Source organism: Aptenodytes patagonicus, chromosome 14, assembly GCF_965638725.1.
Source record: "Aptenodytes patagonicus chromosome 14, bAptPat1.pri.cur, whole genome shotgun sequence".
In the NCBI taxonomy this organism is placed as follows: Eukaryota; Metazoa; Chordata; class Aves; order Sphenisciformes; family Spheniscidae; genus Aptenodytes; species Aptenodytes patagonicus.
The window spans coordinates 18,557,970-18,572,361 of NC_134962.1; the positions used below are offsets into that span (position 1 = coordinate 18,557,970).

General features: G+C 37.8%; 1 protein-coding gene across 8 annotated transcripts in view; it reads right to left on the reverse strand.

The window, feature by feature from the left end:
* Positions 1-14,392, reverse strand: part of PHF20 (PHD finger protein 20) — a 76,776-nt gene that overhangs the window by 2,827 nt on the left and 59,557 nt on the right. For all 8 annotated transcript variants that reach the window (XM_076351884.1, XM_076351882.1, XM_076351880.1 and 5 more), the window contains 4 exons: positions 9,997-10,096; positions 6,499-6,694; positions 3,214-3,613; positions 1,602-1,785 (listed from right to left, as the gene is read on the reverse strand). In XM_076351884.1, coding sequence (XP_076207999.1) covers positions 1,602-1,785; positions 3,214-3,613; positions 6,499-6,694; positions 9,997-10,096 — 880 coding nt within the window. The remainder of the gene's footprint in view (positions 1-1,601; positions 1,786-3,213; positions 3,614-6,498; positions 6,695-9,996; positions 10,097-14,392) is intronic.

Sequence of the window (14,392 nt, forward strand, 5' to 3'; positions counted from 1 at the left end):
TCAACTATTCCAGTTCTCAACAAATAGACCACCTTAAGTCACAAAACAGGAATTCTTTAAATCTTTTGTGAACCTTGAGAGCGCGGTGGGCAGTACTTTTAACACATGGTATTTGAGAAATCAGAAAACCAGGCTCCTCACACCAATCTTTGCAGAAAAAAAACCCAGATGTTCCTAGGAGAAAGCAGGGAGGAAAACTTAGGACTAGATATTGTGAAGTCTGGTGCTAAACTTCCTCTGATCTGTATCAATTCCAGAGCAAGGACACTGCGGTACAGAAAGATATTCTGACGGTATAAACTTCAAGATCAGCATTAGATGCAAATATACAGTATTTTCATTGAAGATCCTAAAAGGACAGGACTATGCTAATGAAAAGAAGTTTGTCGTCAATACAGAATACAATTGGCCAAGACAGAAAGAACTGGGTAACAGAAAATGGGGATGAAATCCAAAAGCACAAACAGCAGACTACTGCACAAAGAAAACGAATTCCTGCTCTAAAGCTTCTCAGCAGGAAACAAGAACCAGACATACTACTGACCAAAGACAACTCAGGCGACAATGTAATAAGACCACGAGAAGGGTGGTCACATTGAACTACGATGAGTTCAGGGGACGGGACAGATCACGGAAGGAGGCTGAAACCTTGAAGACAGAATACATCTGCCAAGAGAAGCAGCAGTGGCCATTGCCACTAACTAGATTACAGGCTAGTTTAACCTAAGGGCAGTATCTGCTGAAGAACTAGTGGGCATTACCCAACTATTGACACATCCAGCCGTGAAATAAGAAAATTCCTGATCAGAGTAGCAATGCTCTCAGCAGCCCTCCAGCTCTGCAGCAGATACAAAGAGCCTTGACTTCTGTGAACTAGAGCTTCTTCATTTATGAAATAGGCATTATGATTACAGGCCTGATTGATCTTCATCACCTGAAATATTCCTTTAGTTGTTCAACTTTTCAGTACCTTACTGAACCAAAGAGAGGACTCTTACTTCGGCAAAGGTTAGATTCCCAATACCCTTGCAAGAAAAGCTGCTGCTGTAACCACTACACAACCAATGGTCAGACTTAAAGATGTTAAGAAAAAGAACTATCTTGGATTGTTTAATGTAACACATAAAGCGTTTAGAAGTTTTCCATTACTAGGAAAACAAATTTCAAGAGACATTTAAGAATTTGGAAGAGACAGGAAAAGATAAGAGCCTTGTGCACCAAAGAGGCCACCTAGAATAGACTGAAACAGCCAGCAAGTCCCTGAAGAACAGGGAAGTTCAGATACACAGAAGCGCTATGGAAAATGACAAAAACCTGAAAGCAAAAAGACATGGAAGATATTCTACTACATCATCTGATGCAAGTATTTAGAGGTGATCTAACTAGAACTTTTTCTATAAAATTCTGCTCAGTTTTAATTTGTTTTTAAAATCCACCCCGACATCAGCAGCATGTCTATTTTCTATTAATAAATGCAGAAAATCTGACAAAGCAACGCTCATCTCTCTGTAGGTCTGCAGAAGTAAAATTCAAGTTAACATGTTTTGAACAGGTAGTTGTTAAATACAATTAATTTTTTGAAATAGGAAAATGTTACCTACCATCTAGCTCCTTCTCAATGAAATCCATTCTGTGTATGACTTCATCTTGCAGAGATTCCACGTGAGCTAAAAGATTAAGCTGCCACTGCAGCTGCGAGTTCACAACTCCTTCTTTGTCTTTTTCCAGCAATTTCATTTCAATAGCTTCCTCTGGAGAGACTTTCTTAGAGACAGACTCTCTTACCTAGCAGAAATACATACATTAATATTTATTACAGTGAAACAGAATTGGTAAGCCAGACTGACTGGGTCCTTACAGTTACCCAAGCTAATTGCTCAACTAATCTTAGGCTAGTGGAAGATGGAAACACACAGAGATGAGATCATACACAAATATTAAGGCAGTCTGAGCAAGAGGATCTAAATACGGACACGCTTTTCTAGGTATTTTGCTAAGACCTATTCTTTGCACTTCACAAGCATCTGATTTTCAAAAGATAACATATATACACGTAGCTAGCTCCCTGCCAACTTCCAGCTGGAAGATACTGCATTTAATCTGTGCATCCTAGGGAACATTAAAGCCATTTTTAACATGGCAGTGATCAACTAAAGAGCAAATTATTTTGCAGTGAGAAGGGATTTTTCCTGAAGGAATCTAATCTCAATTCTACTAAAACTTTCATCAAAGCATCTAGGAAAAAAACATTACCACCACTTATAAAATTTGACTACACTGTCAGCAGTGTTGATTCTACTCCCCTAACTTTTTTCATCATTCTGCTGAAATATGACAGGATTTAGAAAAAGGCTCCTAAAAGACCGAAGAACTGAAATATATGCCTTTCTGGGAAACAAAGCAATCTCAATTGATTTGATAGAGAAGTTGAAAAGAACATAAGTTACAGCTTACATATGCATGAAATAAGAGCTAAACAACCTTTTAACCTAGAAAAGGGAGGTCAGTATTTCCCAGAGGCTTTCTAACATTTGTCAGGCCGTATTTCATGAGTTGGCACTAACCGATCAAAGCAAAATTTTTGCACTGAGGTGTAGAAAGGCAGGCCTCCGATAGAGCTGAAAACAAGAACCAAGACTTGAAAAGATAAAACTAGAGTGCTCCAGTAGGAAGAAGATACAGGACTATTCAATGGTGATCATTCTTAAAAATCAGTTCAGGCTACTTTTTTTTTTTTTCCGCCATGAAATGCTGCCTGAAGAACCTGGAATCAATTTATTTAATGTAACTATTAAAAGAAACATGGGAACAAGATGGAAATAACTAAAAGCTGGAACACCAGCCTATTTGGTAGCATCATACATGCTTGCCCTGTTCTCTCTCTATCCCCTTGCTAGTGTTTATTTTTACATTTAACACACACAAAGTAAGCAGCAATAAACTGCCAGTGGACCATAATGCATGTTTCACAGACTGTGCAGATGATCTAAGGTCCAGAAGACCTCTTCAACCTAGATTTTTTTTAATTTTTAATTATTTGAAATGGAGGAGTTGATCGCGTCTATCATTTTAATTCATATTGGCAACTTAAATTTAACAGCATAGGAAAAAACTAACCACAAATAAACTAAATACTATTAAAAAGGGTTGAGTTTTGCACTTTGCCAGGCAAACACATCCTCTATGCAGAGATGGTTATTTTAATACAAATACCTTAGAGTAATTGTGTTTGGATTCATTTTCCATCTTGCATATTTCTCGGTCCAGATTCCAGCCAAATCTCTCTGACAGGGCATCATCCCCATTTTCCCTTATTCTATTTACTCCATCATCCATGGCTGAACCTCTCGTTTCCACAACCAATCTCTGCTCTATCGCAGGGTAGTAGGCCCGAGGCTTCTGGTAACAGTGTTCACTCGTAATGTAAGATTCCTCCACAGAAGGAATGGTTGAGGGTTTCTCAACTGTCCCATTCCAAGTTCTATAACTTGCCGTCTCCTCTTTACAACAGTTTTCCTCAATGTGAATGATGTGTTTTGTATGAATTTTTTCATCCACTGTAATGTGCTTCCATGGATGGCACCAAAGCTTTAGGTCAGGATGCTCTTTATTTCTGTCCAAACATAAAAAAGTAAAACACCCACCAAATTTAAACTTCAAAGTGACTGAGCAAACTACCCTATTAGGTAAAGAAATTAAGCAAGAATATTTGAACTACTACATGCTTTAGTCATCGTAATCAGTAAAAAATACCCAAATATTCTGAAATAATATAATTTCACTGACCTCAATTGTGTATCTTCCTACAATGTTCTGTTAGGTTCACTATTTTCATTTCTATAACATGGTATACAAGCCAAGTGTTGGCATTAAGAAAAAAATTGAAGAATAAGTTTCAAATAGATACATACAACTTTTCACCAATGTTGCCCTTGAAGAAGCATTTTGCTTCAATATTTGCAATTTATTAACAGCATAAACTCATTTTCACCGGGATATTTTTAGTAGTATTTTAAACAAGTCAAGTACACTGAAGCTAAACTAAGATTTTAACAATTTTAAACACCAGTAAAACAAAAAGACCCCCTCAAACCACTCAGTATCAAACTTTAGCCTGTAGTTCCCCAAAATAAACTTTAAAATTCAATCCATTGATCTTTTGTAACCCTCTAATAACAACAACTGGGGACTTGGGGGGGTGGTGGTGTAGAACTTCTTTAGTATTTCCTTTAGAACTTTAACTTTCCTTTAAATCCCAAGATGCTGAGCAAACTCTACTGCCTGGTACACCAACATGCCATAGTCCCCCTACCTGCTTCTTATAAAAATTCTTATTTTAATTGTTTTCAAATTGAGTAATACGTTATTTATTCCAGCAGCAGGGACAACTATAGGTATCGGATTCTTACACAGATATAACAAACAAAAAATTTAGAGTGAGCATTGTAACTGATACTGTTCTTCCACAGGTCTGTCAGGCATTAAAACAGCAGTAAAAAGGAGAGCAAAGCAGAATAAACCTGCTTATCTTCAAAGGGTAAGCAGCTTATCTGCTACAGGCTGCAAGAATGCAGCAGAAGCAAATCCTGACCCTAAAGCACCTGCATTCAGCTGCGCAGAAAGGAGGGGGTCTACCCCAAAACCCCACTCTGTGCTTCCTTGCAAACAAAGGCAGATGGAATTACTCCATTAAGCTGATCCAGCTTTTCCAGCTGTTAGCCAAACCACTCAACAAAACATGACCATTTTACTTCCAAAGTAACTGCTTTCTAATCCATTCTACAGTAGCTAAGGTTTCTTCAGTGTCTATCAGAGGAAACTACAGTTAGTACAACTGCCAAGGACTTGCTCAGACCGCTTTATACAAGCGCCTCTACCTCCAAGGACTCCATGTCTATGATACCCTTGGTGAGCAATCCTGAAGGCACATCTAGAAAAGCAAAAGCCAAGTGTTCATTTACCAAAGCTTTCTATTCCAGCTCCACTGATATTCTACGCCTAAAGGCACTATTTTGCTCAGCAAAGAGCAAGGGATAACTTTACAGAAGACAGAAAATTGAAAGATGATGCACCAGCTATATAAGGATGAAAATTCAAACGCTTAACACTTGAGCAACCTTTTAACTATTGCCTTCTGAAGGCTGGCTCTCCCTCCCATTGCACCGTCAACATCACCTCTGATCCTTTGCCACCTCCTTGAAATACTGAGCAACACTCTCCTAATAATTTCAGGCAGCTGTGAAATCATCTCCTCTCCCCTAGATGGTAGATCTGCATCAACAACATAATCATTCTTCTAATTCAGCAACTTTTAAAATCCTTTCTGATTTATGTAATGATAAACAGGGCCCTATAGCTTTTAACAAGATGGTCCTAACAGGACCACACTTCATCTTTAATTAAACCTGGTCATCACACCAACTTCAGGATGGGAGAGAAAAGGAACAAAGTCTGCAACAAGCATCACACACTTGCCCAGTGCTCCATACCTTAGTGCTATGCAAATCTCAATTTACTCTACAACTGGAAAGTCACAAACTAAAGTCTTGCTATTTAAGAAAAAGCCTAAGGAGTAGTCTTACAATATTTATGTTCTACCCTCTCCAAAGACGAAAGGTTACTTACAAATCTGACTAAAAGATACCATAGTAGAAAAGCAAAACCTTATGTTAAAATTGCTACTCTTGTGCTTTAAGCATTATTCCATTGTTTAAGCATTTCAGGTACTGCCAGTGGCCCTACTGCATCACCACAGATTACATTTAAGGGAAAAAAGTTCTAAAGAACACTGGAAACACTAAAAGCTTTGCTTTCCAAATAGCTGCTGCTGTGCAATTTATCAACTAATGAATTATAAATATGGAATTCAATCAATTTAAAACTGCTGGATTTGAGTTAGAAAAAGATTTTTTCAGTCATCAGAACCCAAGGATGACTTTAAACAGGAAAGGATGCAGAAAACTTGATTTCTACAGTGATTACAGAATATGTTATTTTTTCATATATATCTGTAATAATCTTTGCATAGAAGTGAATTGCTACAGGTTGCTGAAGGTGCAACTGCTCTCCCACTACAACAGAGCAGCACATTATGCCAAACAAAAAGATTTGATTTCTGCTGGAAAAGCTATGATTTAGAATTACTGGAATGGAGAAGGCAAGTGTTATAAGAATGCTGCCATCGGTTATACACCTATCCTCTTCTTGCTACTTAAATCCATTTAGGTGCTTTAGGAGAAGCTGCTGTTACTAGTTTTCTCCCTCTTTACTTCATACCTTCCCAACCCTTCTATACACAGTCAATTTACACTCCTCAACACACTTAAGTAGTTTTTAAACAGCCAAGTTCTTTTCCAAGATCACGTTAGCAATTCAAACTATGTCGTTATATATCCACAAAGAAGATAAAAAATCAGTCTGAATTTCTGGTTATTTTTCTACTATTTGAAATCTAATTCACGTTGAGAACATGCCAACTGATACTTATATACTGCTTACTGTAATATGCTCATCTTCAGCTGCAGTCCATGCAGTACTTCTATCACTCTCTGTACATCGCCAAGAAGTTGGTGAGTGGCTACTATCTTCTTGGCATTCTGGTGGGAATAATTTTCTTCCAAAAATGCTAAGCCATGCATGTGACCATTACTTAACCACTCCTTCTCATACCAGTACTTTAAGCTGGACCTCTGACCTAAAGCAACAGTAATGAGTGTGTTAAAATGAAGCATTAACTATGGCATGTTAACATTACTGGTAGTAATTCTGATTATCTCAAAGTCTTGCAACAGATTATTTTTCTTATCAACAGTACCAATAAAGATCCTATAATAGCAGACAAAACCCTGAAGATACCAAGAACTTGTGAAGTGGGAAGTGAGATGATAACCTCAGTCAAAAACCTCTGCCCCACTATAAAAGCATTCAGACCCCAAATTCCATCAAAGGACATCCACGACAGGTAATTGCAGCTAATGCACAGAGAAAACTGTATTTTTAGCAGGGTATCACACTGTCTAGTAGCCATGATTATAACTAAAGCTATAGTTTGAATACCGCTCTCTGCAGACAGAAAAACGCAGCAAGAGGCAGTGAACTTCCCTTCTCCAATGGTCTTGTTTTTAAGCATCCTACGTGTATTAGTACGTTCACTCAAAAGTAAATTTTAAAGGAATCAATGATGAGGTTCTGATGGAGAACTTGCCTACATCAGGGTATTAATAATGCTAATTCTAGCTTAAGAGGTTGGAATATCAACAACAGCTGAAATGAAATTATGTTAAATGTGATAAATGCATCAGTAAGAGTAACTTAAGAAGCCAAGCAAAATGGTATTAGCAGGAAAGAGTAGAACTTGAGATGCTTGCTAAATTGCAAAACCACAAACAAAAAAATCCAAGCCAAAAACCCAACAAAAGCGCACACACACCCTTGTAAAGTGTATTGTTACAACAGATGTTCTCAGAAAACAGCTCAGCACCCTGAGAAACACCACATCATTTACTGGCCTATATACAGCCCAGTCAGCAAACGTACAAAGTTAGATAATATTGGAGCACAGACTCAGAATGATATTCACAAAAAAGTCTCCAATATAAGCAAGGTTAACATTGACTAGAAGTTTCAGCAGTTAAGGAGAAGATAAAAAACGTTACTAGGCAGCAGAGTGAGAACAAGGGGTTGCACTACATGCATATTACGTAGCATTGCTGCCCACGCTATTAACTTTGGCACAATGAGGCAAAACAACTTTTTGGAAGCCGTACTGAGAAATAAGCAGAACTTGGTCACAGGTATTGATATGCTTTTGGATGGTAGTTATAGAATGGCAGCAAAATGGTTTCTATATCATGCCCTGTATGAACATCCATGGACATAAAGGACACTTTCAAACTTAAATTCAATACTAACACTTTGTCTCAGTAAAGGAGTAAAAGCAAACAAGTGCACTTATAAGCGCACTCAGCCACTAGGCTGTAGAGGACAACACTCAATGTTTTGAGGCAAGACCTCCAAAAACTCTCAAACAGAAACCAACGCAGGGAAGAATGAATTTTCAAGGCTCTAACAGCTCAACTTTTCAGGCACATATGCTGTATCAAGCAAGAGATCTTCTAGGTATGGCCAGAACCACTTTGGAGACATTCCTGACATACCTGTATTAACCCCTATGCATTTATTTCTGTGTTAGAGAAGCTACCATCTGTGACAGAAAATGAAGTTCAGTCCACAAGAATAAAATCCTGAATTTTAGAACTCCATGGTCATCTTAACAACACTGAGATTATCCAACTGAAGCTCATCCATGGCTTTTTTTCTTAGCGGTGTACTCGGAGACAAAAAGTGCTCTCTTTCTAGGTGTATAAGCTTAAGAGAAGACACAAGACAATATCCAACAATGTATGCTCTCTATGGCTTGAATGAATCTGTCACATCATAAGCATCTTGATAACGTTTAAGCAAGGGTAAATGTTAACAAATCTCTTAAAAATCCCACTTGACTCAAAAAAACTGTCTAAAATGACAGTTGGTACAGTTTTTAGGTATAATTACACTAAACTTGCATCTATTTCCAACAATATGAATGGTACTGTTACAAGTCCCAGCACTAAACTGGGGAAAGCTCCTAAATAAGAGTTTCCTGAATGGCCATGCCCAGTTTTAAAAGCAACTTCTTTACAGATTCATGAAGCCTATTTAGCTCATTTCAAGCCAACAGCAGATTCACTGAAATTGAGAAGCCACTTTTGCAGTCAAAAAGTTGGATATGTTTTCCTTTTCCAAGACAGAGGTAAAAATTAATCCCAAATAAAAATAGATGTGAGTTTCAGGATCTTCAAAGCAATAGTTAATAAAAGTGATTAAACTAATGAAGCAAATGAAATGTTAGTTGTAATCAGTTTTTACCAAAAAGCATTCTGATAAAGTTTCTTACTAAATACAAATAGTTCAAGTGTGATGGCACAACTTCAGTTTGCATGTGCACTTTAGTTAAGTGTAAAACTAACTCAAATGGACAGAAATCAAAGTATCTTGAAAATAGGGGGTTAAAATCCTAGATGCAAGATACTGTAGAAAAACCCTAAATAAATGTTAAACTATTTTACTACTTAGATAACTGAATGTAAGCATAGCATGTCTTCCTTGCGAAGAGGACAAACAACATTAGTATACAAACTACACAAATCAATGAGTTAAGCTACCAAAGACTTGGTAGTTTTAAACAGCCAAAAAAAGCTGATATCACAATCCAAATATGTAAATAAACCAAAAACGTCTTGTGATTAGGCAAACAGAGACCCCATTTTCTCATCACTTATGAACATGGACTCAAGCCTGAACTTCACCCATTTCCACATTCAGCCAGGCTTTATAATTCATAGAGTAGGAAATCAGAAAAGATCCACGTAAGCGTAATTTTACCTGCTGCATAAGATGGACTAAGACATTTTAAAATACATAGCTAGGACTAGAGAATGTATTGCTTAATCAACTCTGTGTTACCCAAGATAATTTATATTTATATACATGGATTGCAAGTGCCTTTCCATAACAAGCACGCGTGGTGAGAACCAGCGAGCCTCTTGCTGACTTATTTTAAAGAATGCGTAAGCCTGGCCTTGTTGGAGGAAAGCTGCAGTCACATCCCGTAAGATGTGCCCATGGGGAGTCTTTGCTTAAGTTTCCTGAGTGATTCTAAATTCATTTTCCATAGCCAGATAGTACAATCCTTATTACTGGCAAATACGTGACAGATGGTCGTCACAGTTAAAACATTCATTTCCATTCCTGTCCAGCTGTAATTCCACAATATTGACTCAGGTACATTCACATAAATTAAACTTTCTGTATCTATAACTGATCTCAATTACCTAAAATGACAGACACAGTTAGGGGAGCAAAAAAAAGTTTAATCTTTGCAAAATATATATATATATAAAAACTAAGAAAGTTACTACATATATAAGAAGGCTCTGTAACCTTAAATTTCTGTACCTGGAGGATCTTGGCAAATATAGCAGGTATATTTCTCAGGTACATTATCTTCCAGTAAACCCATACAGACTCCATGCTGCCAGCATAGACACTCTTCACACTGTTTAAAGTCAAGAAGTGCACATGAAGAGAAGTTAAGCCTACAGGAGCTCAATGAGATTACCTCAATTAAGAGACACAGCATCTACATATTTTAAGACAAAAATGTGTATTAATACCCACCCCCTTCTCCAGCTACAAGCAAATACATTAAAGAATCAGACTACAATAAAATTTGAACCCTTCCCACACATTTTTCACATGATTTCTGGAGAATGACAACAATTACAAAGTGGAAGCAGAGATCCTGAAAGGTGCAGAAGTGTTCCCTCTGGAGATTAAAATCTTCCACAAGATGCATGCACACATAATCAGGACAGAAAACAGTATGCAATCAAGCTTTCTTTAGCAAAATATATCAAGTTTTCTGAATTAAAAGGTTTCCCCTTCAAACAGTAAGTCACATTCAATTATAAAATCCAAGTGATATTTATGTCACATAAGACTAGCCAATATTATGCTTTACTAATACTTTTATCTCTAACATTTTATCTATTTCAAAGGTAGCTCTACTAATGTAAAACTAAAGTGCAGATGCAGTTGTACTAGCTTTAAAAACTTCTGATATCCTTCCAAGTGCGAGCAATCATATTGGCAAAGACCAAATATAATTTGGCCCTACTTTTTCAGCGCAGTTATGCTATTTAAAATGCAATCACTGTACTTAAAGCCATACAGTTTTGGAGCAGGAAAAACTATATCCACATGTTCTGTTTCAGTCACTTTCCCCACCCACACACACTTTAACAAGCAGACAAAACTTCAACTGTAGCCTAAAGACCACTGAAACATGGGACAAAACCCCACATATTAAGTAAATTGATTTGAAACTGTGGTGTCAGTTCAGAATTACTATTTTCACAAGCAATAAGACAACAGATCATAACCTTTATTTCTCAGAGCACAAGCCAAACGCTTAATGCAGAGATCTTGTCAATATTGGCAAAGGTTTTCAAAATGAGCTGAAGCAAACACAAACAGCAACTGCAAGCAATCTTAGATGCTGCTCTTCACTGACTTACAAAGATGCTAACTTGATAAACATCTCATCTGTATTGAAGACCACTTATACCACTTTTATTAATGCTTTTCTTATCTGCTGCCTTTCCTCAAGCTAGGAGAGACAGAAAGGGACCACCAGTTTTTTAATACGTCATCGCATTAAATTAGTGGTCTAGGTGTGGAGGAAATAGAAGCACCGGGAACAGAGAATGTAAAAGGTTAGAGAGAAACAGGTTTCTGAAGATGCAACTAACAATGTTTTTGCCTTACAAAATGGGTAAACAGTCCTAAAGCAATAAGGAGATGTTTTCAAAAAAGGCTGAGACACCATCCTTCTTTCACAAAGATGATTAGCAAGAGCCAGAAAAAGGTGTCCTAGAAGGAAGAAAACAGATTAAGAAAACTGCATGCTAAAAGGAAGGGAGCTCCTGGACCTAGTTACACTTAGATCCTATAAATCATGCCATATGGCACAGAGCTACACTCAGCGATTTTTTCAGGCAAATTTGCCCAGAACTCTAATGAAGCATCCCAACTCTTTTTATTTTACTCAACTGATATTTAAATATCCACCCCATCAGGGCACAGGTCCTTCCTTTTATCTGTATGTTCTGCTTCACAGCTTGGCTGGCCAGGCTACAGGCTATTGCTCTGGACACATGCTTCATAGAAGCTACCCCCTGCCCAGGCAGTAGTAGGGAGATTCAAAGCAAGCCAAGTAAGAGATTTTAAAGAGGAAAAACATGCAGAGTTGTGCAATAATATTTAAATCAAAGTTCAATTGCGAAAGAAATAACTGAACCCAATGTACATGTATTTAAAGCAGCTGTTCACCTACCAGAACAAAAATATCCCAAGTCCATTTACATCCTTCACCTCAAAGGCCACAAAATCCAGCCCCAGAATTCTCTACATCACACACAAATTCACCAATGTTTAGGTATAAATCCAAAAGGAAGGGACAATGACATTTTGTCTGGACTTTTTTGGGCTCGAGCCTTACCCTACAAAGGGAGTCCTGTGCCTTCAGAAGCAACACATGGCAATGCTAAGCTACTACTTTACACAGGCTCCATAAATGAAATCCAGTAACCTCCTTTCAAAGTTACAGAGACTGGAATGAAACACCATTGACCAATGATGTATTGGTTTTTATACTTTTTTCCAGTTTTAACTTCTACTAACTGAGCTAGATACTTACTTTAAATGCAAAACCGTATTTCAGTCTCCCGGTGTAATGAATGGTATTCTTTATGCAAAAATTACTTTAGACAATTAATTTAAGGCAAGTTCAAGATAAAGGAAGAGTTTTTTGCAAAATCTCTAAGCTGAATTTTTGGGGGGTTTTATTATTAGTTTAAAGACCTAAATGGAACAAACTCTCGGTTTAACTGTGTAAGAGTTTCATTAAACCTTAATGGTCCCTGATCTTTCAGGAAAAATAAAGGTGCTGCTTGTTTTTAAAATTAACATTTTTTCCTCATTATTTCTAAATTTGGCACATTCATGGAAATGATCGCAGTTCAAAAAGGAAATTACTTACCAATCTCCCTCTTGTAAAAGGGCACCATACATGTATCCTGGGTGGAATGAACCTCCAGTCACATGCACGGAGAAACTGCCCTGGCTCCTGATTTCGATACCAAGTCAAGGCAGACTGGCACACAGGCACATGCTCAAGCAAGTACCCCAAGCGTCAGCGTACTTCAGTCAGATCTCGTCAGAGTAATAAACGGGCAGAATAAACACCCCAATGGAGACAAGTACAAAGAATGACAATATTCTTTCTAAAAACCCATACACTGAGCAAAATTACCTATCTGCAGGAAGAGAAGGCAAGTCTAAATGCAAGTTCTTCAGGGTAGACACTTGCAAATTTGAGTTTCCAAGTGTCAAATTAAAGTCTGAGTAGGAAATAGGGAAGAAATCTTTCCTTCTTACAAAGTTATGACAACTACGCAGGATTCTCACTCTATAAAGTCAAAGGGAAGCGTCAATCTCTGCACTACACCTCTGAAAAGCTGAAAATAGGCTCCCCTCATCATAATTCCATAGTTGTATAACACAGCATCTTTGCTTTGTATTAATGCTCCGTACTTAAAGAGCTAATTCAGGCATTTCTACATCAACAACAGAAGACCAGACTGTTCAAAACATTTTCCGCAAAACTACAGGCTGACAGAAAGGTGTGGGGAGCACAGCATTTGGTACTTTAAGCAAACCATCTGCCTAACCTACCCCCCCAAAATCTTGTTACCAGCTCCTTGCTCTCCAATTCCTATTGCTTCAATCCCTGTAATGAATGCAACTACTCACCACGCTGCCGATCTGCATGTCTTTTCCAGAGAGAATAACCTGCTCTCCTAGACAATTCTTTTATAACACAGCTGAAGTGTTCAAAACTTTGCAATACACTAACACCCCAAATTAGTTCAACTTAGAAAACTGATCTCAGAAGCAGCCCACGAAACCTTACATGACAGCTATCCATAGACTATGTCCTGAGCTAGCTGACAAGTTCGCTGCATTCTGCAATCATAGACTAGTGTTTTGCCTCCATTTGCCAGAAAACTATACTCCAGACGATATCTTTGTGTTTTTCATTGAGCCATCTCATCAGAAGGCAGACAGCCCCCTTTATTCTCAACTGTCAGACTCCTTTTCCTCCTATACACTCAGATGCTATTTATCTAATTTTGACCACTGCCCATCACTGCACCCTTTCCTACCAATGCACAAGGTATCTTTTGCCCTGTGTTGTCAGGATTCAACACTAATACAAAGGTGTCCATCAAAATGAACTCAGCACTAAGAGAAAAAAAGTGTCATACCTTCCAGAGCAAATCTCCATAAAATAGTATGGAAGGCCAAAGAAAACTATCCAGTGAAGTTAGCTGTTAAACTCAACTGTTGAGGACAAAAATCAAATTTAGCTGCGTTAGCTAGCCCTATTAAAAAATTTTAAAGTTAGGCTGTTGTTCAGAGCAAAAAAGGTGTTTCTACACTGTCCTGCTGCAGAAGCCAAAGAATTATTCACACTACAATTTAAACAGTGCACCCTCTCTTCTCCTTAACAGGTTTCTACCTCCATTCAAACAATAAAGTCCACCAAAAAATCAGCAGCAGATGTGAGGTAGGTATAGATCAACTTCTGTCCTTCCTCCTAGTTCCAAGTAGCAAAAAAGAAACGCAGTTCACAGCAACATGCCAGCAACTATCCCAGTAAGGGGTCCCATGAAGTGGGATTCAAACCTCACAAAAATTAGCAACAGAATGCCTGGGAAAGTGAATTCAA